Source organism: Dipteris shenzhenensis, chromosome 11, assembly GCF_047967505.1.
Source record: "Dipteris shenzhenensis isolate YYH24624 ecotype China chromosome 11, Dip_SZ_1.0, whole genome shotgun sequence".
Taxonomy (NCBI): domain Eukaryota; kingdom Viridiplantae; phylum Streptophyta; class Polypodiopsida; order Gleicheniales; family Dipteridaceae; genus Dipteris; species Dipteris shenzhenensis.
Genome location: NC_141606.1, coordinates 5,975,720 through 5,998,712, shown reverse-complemented (window position 1 = coordinate 5,998,712; position 22,993 = coordinate 5,975,720). Strand labels below are relative to the sequence as shown.

Genomic DNA, 22,993 nt, shown 5'->3' with positions numbered 1-22,993 from the left:
TCTTTATGGCACAAAGGCTCTTCATTGCAAGCTGTAGCAAGGAGTGCACACTCAAGAAGTGACCATGCATCTGTCTATTCCCTGATCTTGTCCGGGCAGCAAAAGGTTGGTCTTGTTTGCTGTCCCTTAATGTATCAAGAAGCCATCTGGGAATTGTAGGCCATCTTCTGATGGTTCTAGTGATGCCCTATAGGCCATGGCATGTGCCTTGTAGGCATAAGTGTAGGCACTTGTAGTGTAAGTGCCTTTTAGGCCACATAGAACACTTAGTCCTATGTGATACCTAGGACACTTAGTCCTAGGTCTAGGTACAAGTACCTTGTACTTGCATCTTTCATTATCTAAGTTTTGACGTGATGGTGTTTCTCATCGACCTATGTACTTTGTACCTTGTACATGCTCCTTTCAGTCTCATTGACCCTTCAGTGGATTAGAGCGCTACTGGACTTGTTCCCTTGCCTCTGGATTTGCATCGCTCTCAGCTTTCAACAGCCTGCGCTCCATCCGTACAATCCGTACGACTGTACGGACTTCTGTACGGATCACGTACAGATCCTGAGTCCTGCCGCCCAGCTACGTCGCTAGCTGTTTTGCCCATCGCATCTTTTTACGTACCAAGTGTGCCGCACAACTGTACGATTCCGTACCTGCTCAACATTGCCAACATACTTCCGTACCTACGTTAAGTACTTTGCCGTACTGCCTTCCGTACCTACGTTCCATACTCTCGCCGTACGGAACAAGTATCTGCTAGAGCCGTACGCTCTTCTCCGTACAAGTGCACTTGCATCGTACCTATTCCGTACAGGATCATCTGCTTCGTATGTTCTTCTGTATGTCTCACCTGCAGATCAGCCGTCAGCAACTTGTACTTGCATTCTGTACGTATGTACTTGTAGAACAACTGACCGTACAGCTTGTACCTGCTCCGAGTGTTCTGTACAATTTCGCACGTGCGAATCTACTACCAGTGGTATCTACAGACATTGGCAAATTTGGGGCTTTTGCAGGACATTGGCAAATTTGGGGCTTTCAGTTCTTTTCACCTCCTTTGGTTGCAATTTTCTCCGAAGCAATGCGCTTCCTACATTCTGAAATGTCATGTCCAGGCTTGCGACAATAGTTGCATCTTTTCTTCTTTGACTTATCTGCTGTATTTTTAGATGCATTGGAGGAATTGCCACTGCTATGCGCAGATTTAGGCTTGCCCATAGGCTTGGAAGCCTAGCCTTTTCCTGTCTGTTGTGAAGCAAATGCATGATCAGGAATAATAGCTTGTCTATTAGCTCAACTTTGCTCTTCCTACAAAAGCAAAGTGACTAGCTGATCGAAAGAGTAGTGGTTTGGATTACCCATGGCCACTAATCGAAGGGTTGTAGCAAACTCTTGATATGTATCTGGCAGTCCATTCAATGTGGTACTGACAAGCTAAGAATTTGGCACCACCTCATCAATATTGGCAAGTTGTTCCATGAGGTCCTTGACCTTTGTCAGGTATGCATCCATAGAGTCACCTTCATTCATACTGACTTCCTGCAATTGCCTTGCTTAAATATGCAACACGTGCCTCATTGCGAATCTGATAAAGAGAAGCCAATTTGTCCCAAGCATCCTTTGCTGTCCTGCAAGATCGGATGTGTGGAATAATGATTCTCTTGCATGATAAAGCAATACAGGAATGTGCATTTGCATCTCTTGCATCCCATCTTGATTGTGTCTGAGTTGGAGGAGCAGCAACAAGGGTGCTTGAGGATTAGGCATCAGAAGGAGTACCCTCTGCAGAGGGACCAGTAGTAGGGGCAGCCACTGGAGCATTGGCTGGCCTTAGATCAATCCCAGAAACAATATTTCAAAAATGCCTTGCAACTAGATCATGATTGTTGCCAGCCATTGCAAATGGGATACCCTGAAAAGAAGAGACCTGTAAACCCAAAAGCCTCAAGGCTATCACTGCAAAGAGCTGGCTGTCCAAAAATGACAGCAAATGTCTGCAAATTTCCAGCCCAAATCAAGGGGCAAATGCAAATTTGACCCAAATGTGACTGTGTCAGGCAATGTTCACTGCAAAAAACAGCAAGTCTGGCAATAGCCCCAAATTTAATCAAGGCAAATAGGCCAAAAAGAGGGCAAATACAGAAAAGCCCCAAATTTTGCTGAGATTTTTGCAAATGTGACCCAATGTATGATAATCTGACCCAATGTCCGGCAGATGTGACTCAATGTCGTGCAATCTGACCCAATGGACTGCAATCAAACAAGGAATTGTAGACCAAATCCCAAAACTCTAGTGTTCTTGCAAGAAGTTGCAACTAGAGGAGATGAAAGGTATTTAAAGCCCCAAATTTTACCAAAGTCCTGTATATGACTTCACATGTGTCAAACTTGTATGAAAATCCCGAAACAAGTACGAGCTGTACGGACAGCTGTTCTATATGGACAGTACAAGTGCTCTTGTACGGATGTACAGAGTAGGTCCAATGTATGATGTACGTACAACATACGGAGCAGGTACTATGTATGATGTATGGCGCAAGTACAAAGTATGGAGAAAGTACGTGGCAAGTACGGAGCATGTACGTTGCGCAGTACGGAGCGTTGTATGGAGTAGGTGCGTTGTACGCAACCTTCTGTACGGCTGTACGGAGGATGTACGACAGGGGTAACGTACAGACGTCCGTACCAGCGTACGGACTATACGGATGAAGGTATAGGGAGTAGGTGCAAATCCAGGGGTAGGAGACAAGTTGAACTGAGCTCTGATACCACTGTAGGATCGATAAATGAGAGAGCTGTTAGAATTATTATTATAATTCAGCAGTGACCAATGTAATGTAATAAGTAGGTTAGGGGCACTTTTCCCTCAGTTAGAGGTTTTTCCCCCTAACCACAGTTAGTTCACTAACTACGGTTAGTGAAGGATAAGGTTTTGTCACTTAGACAAAACCCATCCCACTTCTTGTATCAGTCACTTCTTCTATTGCAAGCACTACATTCAGCTCTCTTGCCTCCTGCTCTCTCACTCTCTCTTTTTGTAACGTTTGGTATCAGAGCAGCAAGATCTTGCTCTTTGCTTCCTTGCCCGCAAGCTTTCTACTCCCTGATCCCTGCTCTAGCAAGCTCCCGTCCGTACAAGTCGTACGAACTGATTCCGTACATCTGCCGTACAGTCAGCCGTACTGTTTGCTGTTGTACCGTACTGTTTGTCGCCGTACGTTTTGTAAATCTCCTATCCTACTCGTCCGTACAGCAGACACATCACCCGTACAATAGAGAGCTTTGTCCGTACAATAGACGCTACTTGCTCCGTACAGCAGGTGTCCGTACGTCGTACGATCGACCAAGAACTAGTACACGTCGTACAGTACTCTTGCGCTACCTTTTTCAGGGAGCGATTGTTTGGCTAAGAAGATTTTTAGGCAGGCATTGTTTGCAGATAGCCATTGTTTGGCTTAGATCTTGCAAAAATTTGGGGCATTCCGTATTTGTGGGCAGACATTGCAGTTGGGTTGCAAGTTGTCCAAGAAATTGGGGTTTTTGCAATTACATTGCAATTTTGCAGTGAAATTAGGGGCTTTTGCAGGCAGAGTGCAATTTGTGCAACATTTGGGGCTTTTAGACCATTTGCCCTCTTTTGTATGCAATTTCCCACAAGAAATTGGGGCTTTTGCATTTAAGTTGCAATTTTGCAGGTAAAAGAGCATTTTGGAAGTCTGCAAACAGTTTTGGACTCAGTACGAGTCAAATTGCAGACTTTTGCCACCTTTTGCAGATTCTATTTGCAGATTTTTGGGCATTGAGCAGAGCATTGTGGTGCATTTTGAGCCTTTGACAAGCTGTGACAGTATTTGTCACTGTGGGCATATTTTTCTTTGCAGATTTTATTTGTGCATCTTACTTCCCAGGAAGGGACTTTACTTGTTCAGTTTGCTGTATTTCCGAGTTTATCTGGCAAAAATGGCACAGAACAACTCAAATGAGGTGTTCGGGATTCTCACACAGGAAGATAAGTTGGATGGCACCAACTACTCCTTGTGGAGTTTCATGGTTCGCAATATCTTAGTTGGCAGAAATCTTTGGGATTATGTCAATGGAGATGAAGAAAGACCACATACAACGCCTATACCTGTCACTCATACAGCTGGAGGCAGGGGTAGAGGTACAAATACAGCACAGGTAATTGGAGCAGCCGCTCCAGGAGCTCCCACAGCAGAGCAGAAAAGATGGGACTCTAGAGATGCACAAGCTCTTTCAGTAATCTCTCTTTCTGTCTAGAGGTTCATTATACCTCATATTCGGTCATGCAAGACATCTATGGCAGCTTGGGTAATACTGGAGAGTATGTTTGCAGCAAGGAACGATGCTAGGGTTTCCTTTCTGAAGCGAGAACTTTCCCATACACATATGGAAGAGGGAGATTCCATGAATTCTCACCTCACGAAGCTTCAGGCTCTCAGGGAAGAATTGCTGAACATTGATGAAGTCATTTCGGATTCAGAGATGATCTCCACCACTCTGAACTCTCTTCCTGAGTCCTATCTCGGTTTCCACACCTCGCTGAATTTGTCATTGAGGGGGGGCAGTAATCCTCTCTCCTTTCACGAGTTGGTAGGACTTCTGTTGCAGGAGGAACAAACACGCAAAAATATGGCAACACGCGCTGGCGAGCATGCTATGCTCTCTAAGTTCAAGCCCAAGGGTACATGGCAGCATAAGCCACATGTCCATCAGCCCACACATCAGCATAAAGCTGATTCTGGACAGCCTTCTTATAAGGCACAGGGTGATACAAACAAGCAGAAAAAGAAGGGCATCCGTCATTATTGCAAGAAGCCAGATCATTATATTGGAGAGTGCAAGAAGCGCATAGCCAAAGAAAAGAAAAGGGATTCCGGTATGGATGTATTAGATGCATCAGGTCCACATTGCCATGATGGAGGAGATGTTGCAGCCAACTTGGTTGAAGAGCACTATGCCTTTTTGACTTGCACTTCAGATTTTTTAGTGGGTAGTTCAGAGGACATTGACCAGCAACATGAGCCTCCTGCAGGCCCTCCACCAAGCAATAATCGGCCACTACCTCATGCTGATTTGCAGGTTTCTCTTCCGGCACAAAATGATTCATGATGCGGTCATTGAAGAAAGAGCTGTCAATAGACAGCAAAGGCAAGTTCCCAGATTGGTTCTTGATACATTGAGGGACAGCAAACGAGATCAGTCTTTTGCTGCCCGGACAAGATCAGGGAATAGACAGATGCATGGTCACTTTCTTGAGTTTGCACTCCTTGTTACAGCTTGCAATGAAGAGCCTTTGTGCCATGAAGATGCTGAACAGCAAAGAGTGGATGGATGCAATGAGAGCTGAGTTACAATCCATTGCCAAAAATGACACAGGGGAATTAGTAGATCTCCCTCCCGACAAGCATGCCATTGGTACCGGGTGGGTCTACAAATTAAAAAGAAAATCTGATGGCAGTATAGATCGCCACAAAGCCCGTCTTGTTGCAAAAGGGTATTCCCAACAACAAGGCATTGACTTTGAGGAGACCTTTGCTCCCACATCCAATCAGCACCAAGACAAAGACCAAAGGCCACTCCTTCCACCTCACCCTCTGAGCTAGACTCCTCGGAGCTACACCCTGTCTCTTCTTCTTCATCGGTTAAGTCAGAGGTTGAACTCTCTGATGTTGAAGACTCCTCCTTGGCAACTTCCTTTTTGCGGTTTCGGATGCTGTAGCGCACCTTCTTATCATTTTCTTGCAAAATCAATTCTCCAGTATCCTACTTTTGAACAGCCTTCACCTTGCGTAGCCAAGGCCTTCCCAAAATCAATGGGGATAGGGACGTGCACCTGGCTTGGTAGGGATCACCTGAAAAGTGGTCGGCACAGAAATTACTTGGTATTTTGATAGTGGTGCTTCAAAGCACATCACTTCCAAGAAAAATCTGTTTGTAACTTTGCATTCTTCACCCACCAAGAAGAAGGTAACTTGTGCAAATAATTCTTCTCATTCAGCGTGTGGAGTGGGAGACATTATTCTCACATCCATTGATGGCATAGATTTCAGAATATCAGATGTACTCTATGTGCCAGGTATAAAGAAGAATTTGCTTTCAATGTCCTTATTCAATAGAGGAGGATTTCAGGTTGTTTTTGATGATGACAAGTGTGCAATCAGAGACAAAGAAAATGAATATGCTTTGAGATTGTCTGGCACTTTGTATAGGGGTCTTTTTTAGCTTGATTTATATGAAAAAAGATCCCATCTTGCATTATCAGTTAGCACTCCCACTGCTGTGATGCACAATGCAGAGTTATGGCATGCCAGGTATGGGCACATGAGCTATGGCAGCTTAATGACACTTAAGAGGCATGATATGATTGATGCATTACTTCCTTTGGAGTTGCCTCCTCCTCATGCATGTGAAGGTTGCATTCTTGGCAAAATGCATAGGCTTCCCTTCAAGAAGGATGGTGCAGTGAAAGCTACGAGAAAATTGCAGCTTATTCACAGTGATGTCTGCGGTCCCATGAGGACACCTGCTTTTGGGGGTTATCTCTATTTTGTTACATTCATAGATGACTTTACCAACTACACTTGGATTTATGGTCTCAAGGCAAAATCAGAAGTGTTTATGCATTTCAAACACTTTGTGGCTATGGTTGAAAATGAGATAGGACTCAAGGTGCAGACACTCCGCACAGATTGAGGGGGGGAGTACATGTCTCATGAATTTGAGACATTTTTGAAAGAAAAAGGCATTATGCATCAGCTTAAAGTGAGGCTTACACCTCAACAGAATGGCAAAGCTGAGTGGAAGAATCGCACCACCATGGAAATGGATAGATGCATGCTCACAAGTAAAAAGTTGCCTCACATGTTTTGGCTGGAAGGCTTCATGTGTGCCAACTATATTTTAAATCGGGCTCCTACAAAGGCTTTGAAGACAATCACTCCCTACAGATAAGGCACTAAAATGCATTTTTGTGGGATGTAGTTCACAAAGCAAAGGCTATCGTCTCTACAATCCTGCTACATGCAAGAATTTTGTCAGTAGAGATGTCATATTCTTTGAAAATTCTGCACATACCAATGCTGAATTTCAGATTCCGGCCTCTTCAGATGATGTGTTTGAGGGGATGCTTCCTATAGCATTTGGTTCCCCCGCTGAAAATCAGAATTTACAGCAACCTCCGCCAGCTCCACAAGTACAGATTCAGCCCCCAGCTGAATTGGTACAACCTCAGGGTATGGATGAAGTTGTCAGGCAAGAAATTCAAGAGATACACGCAACCAAAACAGTCCCGCATTGGTTGCTTCATACTCTCAGGGAGAGTAGGCTTGAAGCTCCATTGCCTGGCAGAACTCGTAGTGCAGTAAGGCACATGGAGGGAGCTCATTCAGTTGAGGTACTCTTCTTGATGAGGAGGAGCCTGAGACATTTGAAGAAGCAAAAGATAATGTGCATTGGATGAATGCCATGCACGATGAGTTGCAGTCCATTCATAAAAATCAGACTTGGGATGTTGTGGATTTGCCACCAGGTAAGAATGCCATAGGTACACGGTGGGTTTTCAAAGTCAAAAGAAAGCCAGATGGGTTCATTGATCGGTACAAGGCAAAGCTGGTTGCAAAAGGATATGCTCAGAAAAAGGGCATAGATTATGAGGAGACTTTTGCTCCTACATCCAGGATGACAACCATCAGGTCAGTTATAGCCATGGCTGCAAATTTTGAATGGAATGTTCATCAGTTGGACATTAAAACAGCTTTTTTTAATGGAGACTTGTTGGAAGAGATTTATGTCAAACAACCTTCGGGCTTTAAAATTTTAGGAAATGCACTTTAGGTATGCAAGCTGAATAAAGCTTTGTATGGGCTGAAACAAGCCCCACGTGTATGGTATGCCAAAATTGATGCCTTTCTGACCAGCAAGGGGCTGCACAATAGTCCAACTGAGAGCACCCTCTACATCAAGAAGGATGGGGGGGATATTCTGGTCATCATTCTTTATGTAGATGACATGCTGCTCATCGGATCAAATGAGGAAGTAATTGCAGATTTCAAGGCCCAATTGAAAGCTACATTTGATATGTCAGACTTGGGCTTGTTACATTTCTTTTTGGGGATCCAGTTTATTCAAGAGAAACGTGGCATTGTTATGTCTCAGTCCAAGTATGTTCAAAAGCTCTTGGACAGATTCAACATGCATGATTGCAAGCCTATGTCCACTCCCATGGAGCCGGGGGCTGAAGCTTACAATGCATGATGCGAGTGAATCAATTGATGTCACACTCTACAGTCAGGCTGTTGGATGCCTCATTTATCTCTGCAATACACGACCTGATATTCAGTTTTCAGTTTCTCAGGTGAGTAGGTATATGCACAGCCCAAAGATTATGCATTGGCAGGCTGTAAAACGCATCTTCCGTTACTTGCAATGTACAAAGTCTTTTGGCTTGTTGTTTCCCAGGGGGGGTGACTTGCAGATGCATGCTTACAGTGACTTTGATTGGGCTAAAGACTATGAGACTAGGCAGTCCACCAGTGGGAATTGTTTCTGACATGCTTGCATTTCTTGGTTGAGCAAGAAACAGTCTACAGTGGCTACCTCCTCATGTGAAGCTGAGTACAGGGCAGCTTTTACAGTGACAGTTGAATGTGTTTGGCTGCGTCGTTTATTTGCTGATCTTCATCTTTCATTGGAGGGTCCTTCTTCGATTCTCACTGATAGTCAGAGTGCTATAGCAGTGGCAAAGAATCCTGTGTTTCATGCTCGCACGAAGCACATTGAGGTTTACTATCACTATGTCAGAGAGAAGTTGCATGCAGGAGAGATCAGTATGATCTATGTGTCAACACATGACAATGTTGCAGACATCTTCACCAAAGCACTTCCACGTGAAAAGTTTGAGGCATTTCGCAGTGCCCTGAACTTATCTCCTTTTGGTGATTGATCATTTCCTTGTACATGACATTGGCACTGCAGGGGGGTGTTAGAATTATTATTATAATTCAGCAGTGACCAATGTAATGTAATAAGTAGGTTAGGGGCACTTTTCCCTCAGTTAGAGGTTTTTCCCCCTAACCACAGTTAGTTCACTAACTACGGTTAGTGAAGGATAAGGTTTTGTCACTTAGACAAAACCCATCCCACTTCTTGTATCAGTCACTTCTTCTATTGCAAGCACTATGTTCAGCTCTCTTGCTTCCTGCTCTCTCACTCTCTCTTTTTGTAATAAGAGCAAGTACAAGGTACAAGAGTCGAAAGATAGCAGCCGTCACGCCAACTAGAGTGTTATGAAAAGAAAAGTACATAGTACTTGTAGCTAGACCCTAGGACTAGTGTCCTAGGTGTCATATAGGACTAAGTGTCCTATGTGGCATAAAAGGCACAAAATAAACTAAGTGTGTATAACTATGCCTACAAGGCACATACCAGGGCCCATAGGGCATCACTAGAACTGGGTGAAGATGGTCTACACACACTTTGCCACATACGTATCAGTTCTCTTGGTCGAACAGGAGGTTGTAGCTGCCCATCCATGCAAGTATAGACAGATTCTATGTTGATGATTGGGCACTTGACAGAGGAGGCTCAGTTTGCATTTTACCAAAGGTTACCATCTCTGATCATTCTTCGATGGTTCTTATTGTTTCTGAGCCTCATGAGAGGCGCAGCTCTAGTTTCATCCCCCTCACATGTTGTAGCAGCCCTGTCTTGTGTTAGTGATTGTTACCGTACTATTGATAACACCAAGAGACATGAGATACTCAGGTAGGGGAGGGGCCTCCGTCGACAATTAGCAGCCCTACAGAGGGAAGAGCTAGATGCGTGGATTTAGGAGAGCCTTGCTGCAGCAAGGTCTCATATGTAGATTTTGCTAGATCAGAGAGCATACCATGCCTTTCATGCACGGGAATCCTTCAGATGGGAGGAAGGGTGAAAAAATCTTTTTCTCTACTCTCGGCCCGAGACATGCTAGAGAGTGTATCTCAACTTATTGACTTGACGGGGTTTTGCAGATAGATCCTGATGCTGTCATGCGAAATGTTACAGACTTTTATGCCTCCCTTTTTTCATATCTTGACTCACCTGCTCGAGATGATGCCAGGCATAGGGTTTGGTAGAGTATTCCAGTATTGGTGAAACAACATATGATAGATATACTTGATGCCCCTCTCACCAATCTGAAATTCAGAAGTGCACTTCTTGCCCTTCACAAGTGCAGAAGCCCGGTTTGAGATGGGTTGACACCTTCCTTTTTTATTGCTTTTTGGGACATGGTTGGGGACCATGTTATCTCAGCCTTGTAGGGCGTTTGGGACTCTAGTACTATGTCCAATTCACTTACATAGGGTCTCATCCATCTTATCCCAAAGGGTGGTTGCAGAAATTTGATCTTCTAATGGAGACCTATCACTTTGTTGGGAACCTTTAACAAGATTTTGGCGAAAGTATCAGTCTGTGTTTGCAGCCCATAGTTCCAAATCTTATTCACGATACACTGATTGGCTTCGTACATGGTACAAGCATTTTTTATAATACTTCATCTTTTTGGAAAGATTCAAATTGGACTATGCAAAGTGGCCAGCCCCTTGCCATTCTACTCTTGCATATGATGAGTAGATTGGAGTTTTTTGGAAGGTACTCTTACATGCTTTGGATTTTCAGATGGATGGGTTAGAGGGGTTTCTTCCTTAAATAGATGATCCCACAACCTTGTGCTTATCAAAGGAGAAAGGGGAGAGATTTCAGATTTCGAGATCAGTTCGCTTGGGATTCCCTCCTTATACTTATTTGTGGCTGAAGCAATGAGCACATATTTGAGATTTCTTGTGGACATCATTGGGCTGAGACTTCTCCTAAGAGAGGGTGATGAACTCTTGGATAGTGAGCTGGCTGATAATATTGCTATTTTTGGATGCCAGTACATAGAATCCCATATCTTTCAGGGCAGCCTTGGATTTGTTTTGTATTGTAGCAGGTGCACACATCGATTGGAACAAATCCAATGGATTTTGGACCAGTAATGAGGACACCCAGGCCTGGAGGGTTGGTTTTGGTTTCACTTGGATTCAGATGAGTCTATCTATCAAGTACTTCGGCTGCCAGGTCGATGTGGGCATCTCTCCTTTGCAGCAATTTGTCCCAATGTTGGAGAGTATTAGGAGGAAGCTCCTTTTTTGGAGCTTAGCTAAACTTGACAGTGCTTCTAGGGTGGTGGTGGTTAACCAGCCTGCTGGCCATGGCATGATTTGTCTACTCTTGTTTATGCCATTCTAGGGATTGCATCACTAAGCTAAAATGACCCATAAGGGATTTTCTTTGGCATGGAATAGATGGTTTGATAGACACCAGAGCTAGGGTGGCTTGGGAGATTTTGATTCTTTCCGTGAATGAAGGAGGCCTCAACATTATATACCCTGACTTGCTCAACAGAGTATATTATGTAAGGTGGTGGCTAGTTTGATAGACACCAGAGCTAGGGTGGCTTGGGAGATTTTGATTCTTCCCGTGAATGAAGGAGGCCTCAACATAATATACCCTGACTTGCTCAACAGAGCATTATTATGTAAGGTGGTGGCTAGAGGACTTTTGCCAAGACATGAACCATGGAAAGATTTCTTCATCCGAAGTATACGGTCCTCTTCTCCTTCCTCAGGTGAGATTGGACAGATAGTACCAGATGGATCTTCACCTCAGCCCATCTCAGAAAGATGCTATTCTGAAAGTTTGGGCCGGCTTCAGGAGCACTTTTTGGAGAGTTGCCCCAACCTCTCAGGAAGAGATTGATAGATACTCTGTCATGTGGAATAGATAGGCTACTTAATCATCATGGTAGACCACTTGGTACTCATAATATGTAGTGGTCTAGATGGGGAAAGGTCCTGCCTCCTTGGTGGGTTGTTGAAAGATCTTCATAAGACTTCTAGATGCTCGTAGACTCAGGCACATGTATTCATTGCCTTTCTGTTGAAGTGTCTATTCAGTATTGCTTATGGGACTGCAGACAGGTCGAAAAGGGATCGCTATATATTTAGCACTTTAACGCGTTTTCCTTTCTTCATGACCTAGGGCTCGGTAGCTTGGCTCTCTCTGTTGTAACCTCATTTTACAAGAGTTGTGACTCTTCTTGGGCTATTTCGGGTCGATGACATTTAATCGAGTCATGCTCACTGGATGAGATTCGTGGCTCTCCGTATAGACCACCGCATGTCTCTGCAGACGGTTCTTGGGAGATTCTGGTGAGCGTAGCAGCGTGGCATATTTGGACATCCAGATGCACAGAGGCTTTAGATGGCTCCTAGTTCCATTTGGGCTAGTATTTGGACAGACATGGTACACACCTAGAGGACTGTCTTCTTCAGAGAATGGAGCGGCTCACCATTCTTCTCGGAATCCCCCATAAGAGGTTAAGGTGGCATTTTCAGCCTAAACCTTGGATGATGTATTCTTCTCTCGAGCTTTGTGTTAGAATATGAAGCCAAGTTGAGTTAGTTTGGTGTGTTCTAGTCTATTGTGTCCTATGGATGCCACGTGTCACATTGAGAGTTATCCCATTCATATGTGTGTGTGTGCTCTTATATAAGAGCTGTACTTGTCTAGTGTCAAATCAATCAAGTATCAAGCTACAAGCTCTTCGGTCTACATGTGAGTACTTTCATTTGTTCATTGCTTAGTCATTTCATTTCCATTTCATTATGTCTTTCTTTGAGTATCATTATCTCTCTCCCTAGGCTATTCTCTCTCTCTCTCTCCTTCTCCATCATGTGCCTTCATGTGGTATCAGAGCCTCCCTTCCTACTTTCCCCTTCTTCTTGCTCTACCTAGAGGATGAGAGAAGCCCGCAATTGGAAGCTACCCTCTCCTCCAAGGTAGAGCTTCCTTCCCTTAGCCTCACCTTTGGGAGCTGATCTACATCGATTGCCTCCGAATGCCTCTCCATCAACTACTCCTTCAGCCTCACCGTTAGCTTCGCCATGAGCTGCCCGTACAGCCAACGCACAGCCGTACGGACTAGTGCGCCATACAACAGGCTGCTGATCCGCAGTACCAGCCCTCCGTACAGCCGTACCAGCCCTACATACTGCTATGTCCGTACCAGGCAGCCTCGAAATACGTGCCATTGCTGTCCATTTTTTCTTCTTCTCCACATGAGCTAGTGAGCTGAGCTATCCTTATTCTTTCGCTGCTCCACCTCTCTCATTATGATGTCTCTATCCTCCTCCTCTTTGCTCCACTGCTCGTGGAGAAGTTCAAGGGCCAAGGCTTTCCTACTTGGCAAACGAAGCTGCAGTTGCTTCTCATGAAAGAAGGACTATGGGACGTCATTGCAACTGATGCCATTCCAACGGATGATCAACAACTCAAACTTTGGAAGCAACAAAATGACGAAGCTATTTCTCTCATTGGGCTATGCTTGGCAGATTCTCTCATTGATTACGTTGACTTCAAATCCAAAGCCAAGGAGGTTTGGCACCGATTGGAGAGCCTATTTGGTAGAACTCCAAAGTTTTTCTGAAATTAAAGTTTAATGAGCTGAAAATGCAAGAAAATGAAGAGCTAGGTGATCATCTCTCCAACTTTCACTCTCTTGTTCAACAATTGTCAAGTTTGAAGTGCCCTCTAGATGATGAGGACAAGATGGCTGTCCTAATCAGAAGTATGCAAGGTATTTTTCGCTTTGAGCAAACCATTGAGGTTCTCTACCTTGAGTAGTCCCTCTAAAATGAAGGTTTGAAGAGTGATAGTCCTCCTAAAAAGATGTATTTCTTTAATATTTATGGTGTGTGGCTCCATGTTCCTAGTTAGTCCCTGGAGTCAAGAGGGGGATGTACTATGGCAGCCATGTATTGGCATTGATAGGGTCTAGTTATTAGGCCTGGCATATGAATTCCAGGATGTTGCTGCATTGGTCTTCTAGACCTCTGAGTTGTTCATGCATCCATACTGAGACATGGGCCTTTGAGTCATGTTTGGGACGTAAAGCCATGTGAGTGCTCAGTCCGACCTCTGAACCATGCTCAGACTTCAGCCTCTAAGTTGGCATGGGAGCCATTTCTAGTTCAGATATTGCGTAGTTTAGTAATCCTGTCACTGTCATGTTCTGTCCTTGGTTCCATTCCAGTAGTCTCTCACCTTGCCTTCATGGGGGGGTGTTAGATTATGAAGCCAAGTTGAGTTCGGTGTGTTCTAGTGTGAGTTCTAGTCTAGTGTGTCCTATGGATGCCACGTGTCACATTGGGAGCTATCCCATATGCATAGGTGTTCATATGTGTTTTTGTGTGCTCTTATATAAGAGCTGAATGTGTCTAGTGTCAAATTAATCATCAAGCTACTAGCTCTTTGGTCTACATGTGAGTACTTTCATTTGTTCATTGCTTAGTCATTTCTTTTCCATTTCATTATGTCTTCTTTGAGTATCATTATCTCTCTCCCTAGCCTATTCTCTCTCTCCTTCTCCACCACATGTCTTGAATTTGCTCTGGGAGTTTTTTCCATACTTAATACAAGTCCTTTTTTTGAACGAAAAAAAAAACTTCTTTTTGGCCTGTGACACATCATTTAGGGTTCCAAAACCCTTATATAACTGTAAGCTTGTTTTGTCTTTTGTCTATTGTTGTAGACTCTTGTGCATGCCGTATGTCTCCAATTGAGAGAATACAATCATTCTCAATGTTTCTGGATCTATTTGCTACATGACATACTCCATCAAGCTTATGGGGAGCAAGAGAGTTGTAGATAAAAAGAATCAGCTTGTTTTCATCCTAGAGTGTAGCCAACAATGGGAGAACGTTTGCACATCAGCCAATGAATCTGCATCTTTCGAGGACTCTTTCTGCAAAATTAGTTATTTTGCGTAGATTTTCATCCTATATTCTGCAATTTCTTGACAGATTTCAGGGAATTACAAAGCTTGTGCAATTTGGAATTTGCAAAAGGTAGTGTTAATGTCACATGCACTGTTGCACTTGGGTGCAAGGTGACAACTGGCTTCATCGACAAAGTGCAGTTATATTTTGTCATACGCCGTCACCCCATTGTGAGCCCTTGTCCAAGGACAGTCAGGCACGAGCTACGTAGGTCAATCTCTTAGCCTTAGATCAAGTTAGAAGTCAAGTCCTTGCTCATTAGTACCCACTGGGGAGCAGTAGGTTAGTGTTTCCATCTTAGGTTTTAGCTAGGTCTAGGTCTCAGCCTAGGGTAGGAGCCCAGAAGGGCCCCCAAGGGCTGGACCAAGTTATGGGGGATAGGAGCAGCCAAGGAAGGAGCCGCAAAAGGGCCCTGAGGCAGCTCCATAAACAAAGGAAATGGGCTGGGGGGAAGGCTGCCTTTTTAGGCCACCTTTTGCCCCTCCCTAGGCAGTTTGGAGGGCACTTTTATGGCCCAAACTGACACAACCCAGCACTCCTGAAACCTCTGACCTGCAAGCAAACACAAGAACACACCAAACATGAGGAATTTGAGCAGGCTGCTCATCACCCAACCATGACACCTACGGGATATGATCTCGAATCAGGAGATGTCCCCTCCTAGCCATGAGCTGAGCGACTGGCACAAACTCCCAACTAGATTGTGACCAGCCTGGTGTCCCATACCACCAGGTGGCGCCTAGAGGCCTTGGATGTGCTGCTAGGCCTTGGGCTACGCTAAAATGCAGGTGCGCATCCGTGATTGAATCCAGGATCAGACCTAGCACTAGGGAACTAGACTTGCTCCCATCGGCTCCCTGAAAATTGAACCCCTTGGCCCTTTTATAGGCTTGGTCCCAATGCGCCAAAAATAGCGAAGACCCGAATCTGGTTTGTACCCTTGCTAGTCAACCCGAGAATCAAGCGTGCCTAGCCCTAAGCCTCCCCAGGCTAGCTTGTGTAACTCAGTACACGTCAGATACCAATCCGTGCACATGGCATACTTCCCCTCTATTAAGAACTCACTCCTGAATTCGCAAGAAAACCCGGGAATGTCCTCTGGAGGTTAGGTAATGTCTCCCATGTTGCATCCTCTTCAACACGATCCTTCCACTTGATCTTGTATTCCGTGATAGTTTGATTCCTTGATCTAAGGTTCACGAAATTCAAGAATACTCTCAGGTTCATGTGGAATAAAAGTCACATCTGGAACTTCTATTATTTCTTGAGGAGAAACAAGCTGATCATGAGCACCCAGTAACTCTTTTAGTCGACTGACATGAAAAACTGTTAACATCAGGAGGCAATTCTAGTTTATATGCAACTGGTCCAATTCTTTTAATAATCTTGAACGGACCGCAGTACCTGGGGGATAATTTCAGAACCAAACCGGGCACTTCTAATAGACTCTTTGGCAAACTGCAACATTTCTTGCATGTCTTGCAAGAATGTCCTTGCAGCATCATTGTTTATTCCCTTGAACCCAACCATACCTGGTTACTTAGGTTGAAACCCGTACATAAGCATAAAAGGACTGTAACATGTACTTGAATGCTTTGCACTGTTGTAAGCAAATTTGATCATGGGGAGATAACCTTCCCATGAAGACTGTTTCTTAGAAACATATACCCGAAGCATATCTTCAACCAATTGGTTTACCTTCTTTGTGCTGCCATCGGATTGTGCATGATTTGAGGAACTCATACTTACAGTAGTTTCTAACTTCTTAAAAACAATTGTCCAAAAGTTACTTGTAAACCTAGAGTCCCGGTCGCTAACTATGTCTGAAGGCAAACCATATAGCTTAAACAATTGATCTACAAACTCCTGAGCTAACTGAATAGCTGATATGATTGATCTAGTAGCTAAAAATCTAGCCATCTTTGTCAGACGGTCAACTATGACCCAAATGGAGTCATTACCCTTGCGGGTTCTAGGCAGATCTGTAATAAAGTCCATGAAAAATCCCCTCAACTCGGGTAGAATTGCGAGGCTGCTGCTCCCGCTCCCTGGCTGCTCTTGCTGCCCGCCTTCTCCCGCTACCCGTCCTACCTCTGCCTCTTCTCCACCCTTAACTCGCTGCTGCCCTTCCGCCCCCGCCTCTGCCCTGCTCCTCTTTTTCTCCTCTCCGCCATCCCTCGCCTCAGCCTCTCTCCTCTCTCTCTGCCCTTCTGCAGTCCTCCCTGCCATCCTCTCCACCTCCTCTCTACCATCGTCTCCGCCATCCCTCGCCCTCGCCTCCGCCTTCTCTCTGCCTTCCCTCCTTGACTCCACCTCCTCCTCCCTTTCCGCCTCCTTCCCGCCTTCACCCCCCACTCTCCGCCTCCATCTCCATCTCGGCCCCTCCTCCCTGCCTCCCTCGACGTTTCCTCCCCTGCCTCCTGCTTCCTCCCTCCCGCTCTCTTTGCGCCCCTTTCCCGGACCGCCGTTGTTGTTTTTTCTCTGCCTCGCCTCTTCACGCTGCCCCTTGCCTCTCTTCTTTACCTCCTCCCCCCTGCCTTTTCCATCCCCCCTCGCCCCCCCCCCCCCCCCCCCTCCTCCTTTCCGCCTCTTCTTTTCCTTCCTCTCCTTCACTCGCATCATGAGCATTTGTGTTTGTTTAGGAGGAAGATCTTGGTGGTGACCTTTGATTTGGCTGGAGGGGCTCTATGGCAGCACCCTCGAATATCATAGCCGTTAAAGTCCTTTCTCCAGCCGACAAACGTCCAAGTACAGCAAGCAGTTCAGTCCCTTCAGGACAAGGCGATTGTGGGCAGAATTGTGGGCCTCACACCCACAAGGTGACAGGTGCGAGAGTGGATTCAGGCGAGCTTGGCACTGGAGGGTGACCACATTCAGGAGGTCACCATCTATGGAAGAGGCATCTTCCTCATCTAGTTGAGCTCTCCCAATACTGCCTTGACTCTTGTGGAGCAGAGCCTTATCCTCCTTGGCCCGCATTTGGTGTACCTCTTTTCTTGGTACCACGGCTTTACAGTGGAGGACATTGACACGACACACCATGTTTCCCGTTTTTCGGCTACGCTTCGCTTCCCAGGGTTCCCAAAGAAGTATCGAGCCATCCTCCCCTCCATTGATCGGGCATTTGGCACCGTGCTCGAGTCTCCTCCAGACTCGGCCGCATCAGTGGTAGCAGATGACGGGGTCCCCAAGATCAAGTTGGTGGTTGAGAGCCCGGAGTCCCTCCTAGAGTTAATTCTCCTAGAGATCCTTGAAGGGGGTACACTTCGCCAACGAGTGGAGATTTCTGGGTTACCAAGCCAGTGTCTTCATTGCAGACAAATGGGTCACCTAGCTAGAGATTGCCCTCGTGGCCAAGGCTGAGCGCCTCCCCCCCCATCCCCGCAGAGTAGGTAGATTCAGCAAGCCAGAACCCAGCACCCTCCCAGACAGGAATAGTAAGAGTCTCAAACCCCTTGGGTGACCCCCTCAGAAGGGGACTGGACCAGGTTAAAAAGAAAAGAAAACCAAGCAAACAAGCCGATAAGCGCCATAGGCAGAGGGCTAGACGCACAGAGAGAGAGAGAGAGAGAGGGTTTTCCGAGAGGACTTGAGAAGTTGCAACAGCAGGAGCCCTTACGTGGAGACCCCCCCCCCCCCCCCGCGGCCGAAGGGGCCATTGCCCAACCAGATGGTCCTCCCGTATTGGAGGTTCAACGTCCGCATTTACCCTTGCATCAATAGCAAGCCCCAGGAGCTCCTGACGCTGCGATGGCGGAAGCTGCGGATGTTAGCTCGGCAGTGGCTGAGGAGGAGCGGATCCAGAGCACCGGCGAGCATGATCAATAGGGAGGCTCATGGTCGCCTTTACTCCCCCCCCCGCCGCCTCCCCCCCCCTCGCCCTTCCTGCTATGATCACCCTCACCACCCGCTCCCCTCCCTCCGCCTCCCTTCCTCCTCCCTCCTTCTCCCCCTCCGTTCCCCTTTCCACACTTAGCAGGTTCTTCAGCCTTCCTCCCCTCCCCTGCCTCGATACCCCTGCCAACAGGCAAGGGTAAGACGACGTCCCCTTCTGCTTCCTCACCGCAGCATCCGGTCCATTCGAGGAGGGAGCCAGAGGGAAGGGGCTCGTCCTCCCGATCAACAGCTCCCAATCTCCAGCCTGGGCGTCCCTTACCGCGCTTCTGGCGATTGGGACCCTGGAATTATCTAGAGATTCTGGACTCTTACCCTCTACCGCTGGAGGTAACGCTTGTGGTCTTGCAGCCCCGGAAAGGGGGTTCGATCAGCGTAGTGGGCTCCCAGACACCTCGTTTGGAGATTCCAGTTCGCCTCCATAGGGTTGGAGAAGTGGTCCCCAATGGTGTTTGATGCTATTTTGGGAGATCAGATTTCACGCATGATGGACGAGTGGATGGAGCCACAGGGATTTGACCTTTGGCACGCCCACGGTACGGAGGTGAACTTTCAGCTGTGCTTCACGCGAGAGAAGCCGATGGTAGTAGGAGTTATCAGATTGCCGCTTGAGGCAAAGGTTGATCAGGCATACTACTAGCCCCTTCAGAAGTGTGCAGAGTTGTTCGGGGTGGATGTCTCCTTCATGATGAAGTGGGCACGGAAGATTGGCATTGAGCCGGTGTTCACCCTAGTACGTCGACATACAGACACAGACTACTCGCCCTCCAAACCCCCGGCAAAGTCACATAAGGCAGTTTTTTTGGAACAGGCACTCACTCACAGGAGAGCCTCGTTTTCTGCATCCCTGTCCTCATGAGCTGGACCATAGTGAGTTGGAACGCGCACAGGCTTCACGACTGTGCTCATAGTCAACCGCAGTACTGGATACTCCGGCAGGAGTTGCAGAGGGCAGTGGTAGGGCGGACAGTGGATATCCTTTTGATTTAGGAGCATATGTTCTCAGCATCAGACATCAGACGGCGTCACCACCTTCTCCCAAGGAGAGGTCCGGAGGTGTGGTCCCCTGCAGTAGGATGGAGTGGAGGGGTTTGCATCTCGGTCTCACAGACAGTGGCTCCAGAGGTCTATGATTAGGGCGAGCTTGGACAGTTTGGATGGGAGTTAGGACGGGAGAGTCCAGGATTGGGATCTTAAACGTGTATGCCCCAGTGTGCAAACAGCACCGTCCGGCCTTTTGGAGAAGGCTGTCAGAGTGTCTTCTAGATGTAGACTTCTAGATTGTTGGAGGGGACTTCAACAATCTAGAGTTTGGGGAAGACAAGCAGGGCAGTGCCTCCTTCTCTGAGATGCCAACAGCAGAGCGGAGCACAGGGAGCAGTTCATTTTCATGATGAGTGGCAGAGACCCGTGGCGAGAGTCAGAGTTCAGCAGGATACCTGGCAGCCTCTTCTTCTCTTTCGGACTCAGAGCAGGCTAGGGTCCTTCCTCCCAGCCATTGGCAGCCTCCCTGAGCGCTTGTACCCTCATTTGGAGCTGTTTGGCGGCCTGTTCTTGCTGTTCCTCTGTTCGCAGCTGCACTACCAAAATGAGCCTTACTTTGGCCTTTATCCAACAAAGCCTGATCACCATCATGCACATCAACATTTTCCCTAGTCTGTTCTTCTTGCAATAGCAACAGCCCCATAACTTCCTGAAAAGTAAATTGAACAGTGGACAAGTTCAGAGAAGTATGAAAAGGAAAATAAGTTCAGAGAAGTATGAAAAGGCAAATAAGTCTCTGGTAAAGTATTCAAAGTTGTAGATATAAGTGTAACCATTTAACATCTTGGCATTGTCAAGCTATCTTAAGAGGCCTTGGTCTCATTCCTTTTTCGATACATATCCTCCAAAGTTTCCCAAGCTTGCTTGGAAGTCCTAGAGAAACGGAGATGAGGTATGATGAACCTCTTAACAGACAAGCTAGTGAGTGACAAAGACTGGGCATCTCTTGCATCCAATTTCTTCTGATGCTGAGTATGGGTAGGAGGTGCAACTAGTGCAGCTGGCCTCACCTAAGCTTGCTGTCTGTCAGAGGGACTCCTTGTCGAGGTATCTCATGAGCTATGATTGCATGTGCTGGACGGACATCTTCACATGTAACAAAACCCCATAGACTCTTTGCAACCAAGAGATTCTTTACAATAAAGCTCCACGGGGAATAATTGGCGCCATCCAATTTATTCTCCTAGGCCAAATCTTCGGAAAACATCTCCTGCATTTCGATTCTAATTTTGAGCCTTCTTTAGAGATGAATGCACAAACAGTCTCAAAAATTCATATGCTGTGAATTATACTGCACCAACAAATGAAAACTATGCCACAAGCCAAAACTTGGGTAGGCAAATGCAGCCTAACTGTATCAATTTTGATCTGAAAAAGTGGACTGTTTGAGCAGTACCAATGCAAAATCAAATTTGCCCCAAAATGCACTGTTTGCAGAATGTTCCTTCAATAAAAGAGCTCCAAAGGCATTCAGAAATTTGCAATAGACTGTATCAGCTGTTCCATAGCCAGCCTCGGAGAGGAGTTCTATCGCGGGAAACCTGTTCAAACAGCCTCAGTCAGCTGGTTTTCCAGAAACCACCTCTTCCAAGCTGCTATATGGGAGAGGAAGTAAATCTTCAGGTTGTCCTCCTGTGCTTTAAATGATACTTGGTCATGAACGTTGTCGTAAGATTGTGATGGTTCTGCTCTTTCTTTAGTCTGGACAGATGAGCAGGACAAGAAGACCATGGTGACCTGGCTAGAGACTTGAAAAGGGCAAATACTTCATAAAGCATTATCCATGGCATCATACGAATTGTGTCACACACATCAGTGACGTAGTGCCAGATGTCTCAATGAGAGGTCATGAGAAATGAGCTGATTCAGTGTCATGATATGGGTATGGATTGAAACAAGGGAAGCTGTCAATTATGTAGATGACTGATTATTAGCAAATGCTTGTCGTCTTTAGATCCCTTGGATTATTAAGTTTAAGCAGGTTGTCCCATTTAGTGCATATAAGTTTAGGTTATACTGCAGCGTCTGATGTTTGCCGTTATGCATCTTTTGTGTCAGGCATTTTTGCTCTGGTGCAAGGGTGTAAAGTTTTATCAGCATCCAAAGTATATTGATGGTGATGCGTATCGGGACCGTGCTATTCAACGAAATCGAGGACTGCCACAGAATTGGCAGGAAGGAAGAGGAGCTGAGGAGACTAGTGCAAACTTTCAATGCCCTCATATGTCAAATGTGTCTACAGATAGTAAGTTACAGGACAGACAGCTATATACATGGCGTGAAGCAAATTGGCCCTGGACATAATATTGAGTATACAGAAGTTTTTTAGAATGCGATGCGTCAATAAATTTGGTCCTCTTAGTCAATTCTGCAAAGAGTCTACAGGCCTATATGTAGAAGGATTTGTTTTCTTCCATTGAACTCCTTCTGGATTGTGGCACTATTGAGTGGTTGTTTGTAACGTACGTGCCTCTCCATAGGCTATCTGCAATGGATTCTTGATGTTATTTTTTATTCTTGGAGGGTGGACTGAACAGATATGGAAAGGCTATCCTGGCCTACCTTCACATTCGTGTTTGTCAAAATTCACGATTTCTTACCCTATGCTTTTCATTTCTGCCTTTGCTTTGTTGTATGGTGCAGATTGTAATGTAATGTTCGTGTGCTTCATTTTTTAATCCTGCTGAAATTCACTGGAGTTCACCTCGCGTCATCTTGCGTTTTTGTCCTTCATTTCTTGCTTCAATATATACATTTTGAAAGGATTCCAAATTGAGAGTGTGCTGTCGTTACTATGTAAGAGTTATACTACCTTTTTAAAAAGTAGTAACAATCCAATCTCTAAATATAGCAAATCTTTAATCCAATGACTCTAGATTGTGATAATCAATCAAAGCTTTAGACAAATAAAAGGATGAATAGTACAGAATAAATGTGGTAGGAACGATAGAAGTATGGAGACACTAAACCCACCAAGTAAATTCTATTTTGAGGATACGAGGATTTCAAGTTTAGCTAGCTTGATAAGAGCATGAATGTGATGTGATTAGCCAAATACTTAGTCCCAAAGGCTCAACAACGAAATGAGTGACTTGACTTCAAGTGAAATTTCTTATTTTTCTTTGACACATTGTTTGCTATAGGAGCTATCGATTGGTAGTGAGATGAGAAACTAGTGA

General features: G+C 45.7%; 1 protein-coding gene across 2 annotated transcripts in view; it reads left to right on the top strand.

Annotated features, from left to right (window-relative positions):
• LOC147896539 (DUF1365 family protein) overlaps window positions 1-22,328 on the top strand; it is a 58,385-nt gene extending 36,057 nt beyond the window's left edge. Inside the window, exons 5-7 of one of the 2 annotated variants that reach the window (XM_087381509.1) lie at window positions 21,252-21,437; window positions 21,515-21,696; window positions 21,873-21,947. In XM_087381509.1, coding sequence (XP_087237635.1) covers window positions 21,252-21,437; window positions 21,515-21,550 — 222 coding nt within the window. In that variant the 3' untranslated portion in view covers window positions 21,551-21,696; window positions 21,873-21,947. Of the gene's footprint in view, window positions 1-21,251; window positions 21,438-21,514; window positions 21,697-21,872 lie in introns of both variants that reach the window. The other variant, XM_087381507.1, reaches the window with a different exon arrangement.
• The last annotated feature ends 665 nt before the right edge of the window (window positions 22,329-22,993 follow it).